The sequence below is a fragment of the Vicia villosa genome, linkage group LG4, assembly GCF_029867415.1.
Source record: "Vicia villosa cultivar HV-30 ecotype Madison, WI linkage group LG4, Vvil1.0, whole genome shotgun sequence".
NCBI lineage: Eukaryota > Viridiplantae > Streptophyta > Magnoliopsida > Fabales > Fabaceae > Vicia > Vicia villosa.
Window position 1 is genome coordinate 26,038,456 of NC_081183.1, and position 5,064 is coordinate 26,043,519.

Below are 5,064 nucleotides of genomic sequence, written 5' to 3' on the forward strand. Positions count from 1 at the left end.
TCCTCGAATTTCAAAAATAAAATAGATATGTAGACCCAAACACTATTGAGTGTTTTTTGTTTTCCTGAAATCATATCAATAAAAGTAATACTTGAAACTAGGGTCGGCTCAATCAATACAATGACCCGTTTTAATTTTAAGAATATGTCCAAATTTTAAAAATAAATGTAATTATAATAATTAAAAAAGACACATAAAAATAAAATAATGTATTAATCAATAATATATTTAATTATAATTATTTTGAACTTTATTTTTTTTTGTAAACAAGTTGTATTAATTAAGAACGAAAGTTCTAAAGAACTTGATTACAAGAGGGCGAAAACCAAGCCAACCAAAAAGGAAATTACTCAACCAAAGGGTTTTTGCTAAACTCATATAAGTTACAATTGGGTTGCATAAATTTCCCGATATAAGACCACCTCCAAACAAACTCTTTGCAACTCCAAACCACATCTCTCATGTTCCAAGTAAAGTTCTTGAAAATAATATCATTCCTACACAACCAAAGTCTCCACACTATAGCTAACCACACACTACCCACTTTGCCTTTTTAACGTTCTTTTGATGACAAAAAGAGCTCCAATCCAAATAGCTCTCTTTCGGGTTTAGGATACTGAAATCGCCCCAATGTCACTCTTCATCTATCCAACCTCCCATATTAGAAATAGAGACATCCTGCAAAAGAGATAAGTCAAACAAATTCAAAAAAATATCCTTGATAATTCCCGCATCCGACCTTGAAGCATGCCAAAAGGAGATAGAATGACCAAGACCAACACGAAATTTAAGATTCTTCACCAAAAAATCTTCCGGAAAACTTTTCTCCAAAGAAGAGATGTTTGACCACCATATGGATCTCTTACTCCTATTACCAGTCTTCTTATCTCCTATCAAAGCTTTTAACCTTACGTCCCCATATCTCGCCTTCAAAATCCGATACCACAAAGAATTCGAAGCTTCAAAAATTCTCCACCTCCACTTCAAAATGAGCACAATATTAAAATCTTCCAAACTTCTTAAATCAAGACCGCCTTTATCCACCGGTAGGCACATTTCTTTCCAACTAACTCATTGGATTTTCCTCTTCTCCTCCGATCCCCCCCCCCCACACACAAAAAATTACTTTGCAATTTATTTATCTCTGCAATTATCTTCTTAAGAGCTTTGTAGAAAGATAAAGTAAATATCACTAGACTACTCAAAACCGATTTCAAAAGAGTAATCCTCCCACCAAAACTAAGCCACCTCCCTTTCCAAGAATTCAACCTTTTTCTAATGTTATCCATAAGCGGTCTCCAAGATGAAGCCCTTTTAGGATTAGCACCTATATATATACCAAGAAATTTGAACTCTTTTACCTCCATCCTTCAAGAAAGAAAAGAAGTTGCCACATCCAAAAAATGCGGATTAATATCAATTCCAATGATCTTACTCTTGTGATAGTTGATACCAAGACGCGACACCATTTCGAAGCCTTTCAAAACCGACTTAATGGCCCAAAGATGATTCCAACTCCCGTCCCCTGCCAATAAAGTGTTATCCGAAAATTGAATAATATCTATAAAACATCTATCATTCAAATTACAACCCGCGAAATCACCGTTTAGAATCGCCTTATTAACCAAAGCCTTTAAACCTTCCACCATTATGACAAAGAGAAAAGGAGAAATAAGGTCTCCTTGACGAAGACCCCTTTCCACATTGAACTCCAAAGTAGGACTACCGTTAACGAGAATCGACATCTTGCTCGAAAACACCAAGACTTCCATCCATTTCATCCACAAAGGCCCAAAACCCATCCTTCTCATCATGTATCTTAGAAAATTGCAACAAACTTTATCGTAAGATTTTTCAAAATCCACTTTGAAAAGAAGACATTCCTTTTCTTTCTTATTTTCATAGTCCACCAACTCATTAGCTACAAGAACCACATCAATCATTTTTATTCCCGTAACAAAAGCACTTTGACAATTCGAAATTATAGAAGAGAGAACCTTCTTAATCCTACTAGCCAAAACTTTATGAATGCACCCCACTAAGCAAATAGGACAATATTCATCTAGACCCAACGGATTAGAAGACTTCGAAATAAGGGAAAGAAACGAGGAGGTAATAGACTTTGATAAAATCGCTCCTTTGTAAAAATCTCTAAAACACATTAGAACATCTTCTTTTAAGAAGGACTAACAACTCTTGATAGAAGAGAAAAGTCATCCGGGCCCGGGCTTTTAGAACCATCACAACATCAAACCGCTACCTTGATCTCCAACTCCGTAAGGGGAGTCTCCAAAACATAACTATCTTCCGAACTCAACAAATTAAGAGTAATTCCATCTAAACATGGTATATAGAAACAAACTTCTTTAAATTTATCTTCAAAACGTGATTTAACCGCCTCTTTGACCTCCCTCGCCGAATTCACCACACCTCTACTAGAATTTATATAACTAATATGATTTCTACTCCTCCTCTCCTTCATAACTCTATGAAAAGACTTGCTATTATTATCTCCATAATTCAACCATTTTAGGCTTTTGAATAAGCATGTTCTCTTTTATCTTAAGATTCAACCAAACTTTCTTGTTTGCCTTTATTTTAATTTCATGCTCCTCCTCATCCCACAACTCTCTATCATCCGAAGCATTCAATTCCCTAACACCTTCCTCCACCTCCATATCATACTTCCCAAAGATATTTTTATTCCACCATATCAACTTCTTTTTAATAAGATGAAATTTCTCTTTCAAAATAAAGTCGCCTCTCCCATGCACCTCCAACTCCGACCACTCCTTCTCAACAAAAGGAATAAAGCCCTTATCGGAAAATCATTCATTGTTGAATTTGAACGGTTTAGGACCCCAATCCTCTCTATCAACAATCAACCACACCGGACACTGGTCCGAAACAACCCTCAAACTAATCAATTTCCCAACGACTCCCCAAGACGAAACGATATTATTAGAAACGAGAAACCTATCAAGTCAACTCTTAGATTTCCCGTCTCCGCTAAACCAACTAAACTTTTTTCCTTTACTTGGAACATCCACCAACCCACTCTCTTCGATTAACTCCGAAAATTCCCTCCATTCCACGTTACTACTACCCGAAGCTTGACCAACTCTCTCATTCCTCTTCTTTACCGCATTAAAATCTCCCCCAAAAATCCATTCCCCATCATTATGTCTTTGTTTCAAATCCAATAAATGAGCCCATAAATCACGTTTAGCCCCTAAAGAACAAGAAGAGTAAACGTTAACAATGTAAAAGGTACCTCCATTACATGAAACCTTGTTTCCAAGGTAACCGTTGCCGTGAAAACTCGAAATGCCCGAGACGGAATGATTCTTCCAAAGAGTCAAAAGACCACTCGATTCCATTTGCCGCTGAAAAAGAGAAACCGATATCATCCATCCCCCAAAAACTATTAGCAACCGATTCCGAGACCTCCTTCAATTTAGTTTCTTGAATAAGAAACATGTCCGCCTTCCCATTACGAATAATGCTACTAAATCTGTTCCGCTTGATCAAGCTACCACCCCCCTTATATTAAAAGTTCCCACTATCATTAAGATGGTTTAAGTTGCTCCTCTTGTCCCTCCAACCTCTTTAAATCCAAACTTTTCAATTCTTCAAGTTTTTCTCCAAGTCCCTCCTTGATTCACCCGATACCACCTCTAGATTAGCTATCAAACTCCGCAATTTACCATCTGATGAGAGGCCAAAATTCGACAAAACCCTATGATTACACCTCAAAATGTCTGAATCCGCTGGTTTATCTCCAGAAAACGAATAAGGCACACTGTCCCCGAGTATCCTTGCAGCATGAGGAACGGGAGGAATAGAAATATCCATGTTGCATCCCGACTGCGTATTCTCATCCATACAGATATATGAACCAAGCGAATCAGCAAGTGATTCGAAAAATTCAAAACACCATGCATGGCATGGAATCTCATGAACTCTAACCCACATTACCCGCTCAGAATCAATATCACACTCTTGCCATGGTCTAATCGACTTGAACCATTGTTTCCACCATGAAGATGCTTCATTGATCAACTCATGTATAACTATTTCCTCTATTTCCTCCAACAAACAAAGGCTTGCTCCCAATGGATGAACTTTAATAGAGAAAAAGCCTTCGATTTCAAGACGAGTTTGAATATTATACGTTTCTCCAAAAAACAGAACCTCCCTTATGAAAGCCTTCCTCCATCTGTCCTTGACTTCAGCAGTTGAACTGAAACAAAACCAGAGACAACCTCCTTATCCTCAATCTTCTTCCCCTTCAAAACTGCTTCAGCAAATGATTTGTCTCTCGCGGCGAAATTTTTCCAGGAAAAAATTATTTCTTTTGCGATTCCTTCTTCTGTAGCCAAGCTTCTGACCTCCCTTTGCCTTCATTCCTGCTAAATCTTTGTTGATTGGCATGAATTTTCTTGCCTTGAATCAAAATGTTATCGAGTTTAACCGCAAGTAATCTTTCGTCCTTTACCCCTTTGAATCTCGCTAAACCAAAACGTTTACCGAATTTGTTCTGCCTTGGAGAAATAACTACCTCCACCGCTTCTCCCACACATCCGAAAAGCTTGAATATGTCTTTCGCTCTACACCTCTCCGGGAATTCACAGAAGTAGAAGGATGAAACCATCTCCTCCGACCCCACCTGCATTCTTCCATACGGGAAAGAGTCCCACCGTGCGACCTGTTTCTGGTGACCTTTCCTTTGAACTCGTTGCCACTCCATGACACTGACTTCCGATAGAGAAAAAAGAAAACGAACAAAACTAGGTTGGGGAACTTCTAGAGAGAAGATGGAGTTTCATTCTTACTGAGTTTTATTACTATTGAGTTTTGATCTATCTCAATTTTTATATGTATTGATTTTTTATCATTGTATTTTTTAATTTATTGAGTTTTTATTATAATATTTTATTTATTTCGATTATTATTTATGAAAAAAATTAGACCTTTAAAATTTGGAACCTCCTAAAATTTTGGGCCCTGTGTACTATAGCACTTCCTGCACTTTGAAACAAATATCTTTAATCTCAAAAGAAT

At 37.2% G+C, this 5,064-nt stretch overlaps 2 protein-coding genes across 2 annotated transcripts; both read right to left on the reverse strand.

Moving 5' to 3' along the window:
- Nucleotides 1-633: 633 nt before the first annotated feature.
- Nucleotides 634-1,056, reverse strand: LOC131596924 (uncharacterized). The gene has a single exon (XM_058869657.1). The coding sequence runs from the start codon at nucleotides 1,054-1,056 to the stop codon at nucleotides 634-636; it is 423 nt and encodes a 140-aa protein (XP_058725640.1).
- A 314-nt stretch (nucleotides 1,057-1,370) lies between these two features.
- On the reverse strand, nucleotides 1,371-1,745 carry LOC131596925 (uncharacterized mitochondrial protein AtMg01250-like). Its single transcript, XM_058869658.1, has one exon. It carries the CDS (start codon nucleotides 1,743-1,745, stop codon nucleotides 1,371-1,373), a length of 375 nt encoding a protein of 124 aa, XP_058725641.1.
- Nucleotides 1,746-5,064: the final 3,319 nt, after the last annotated feature.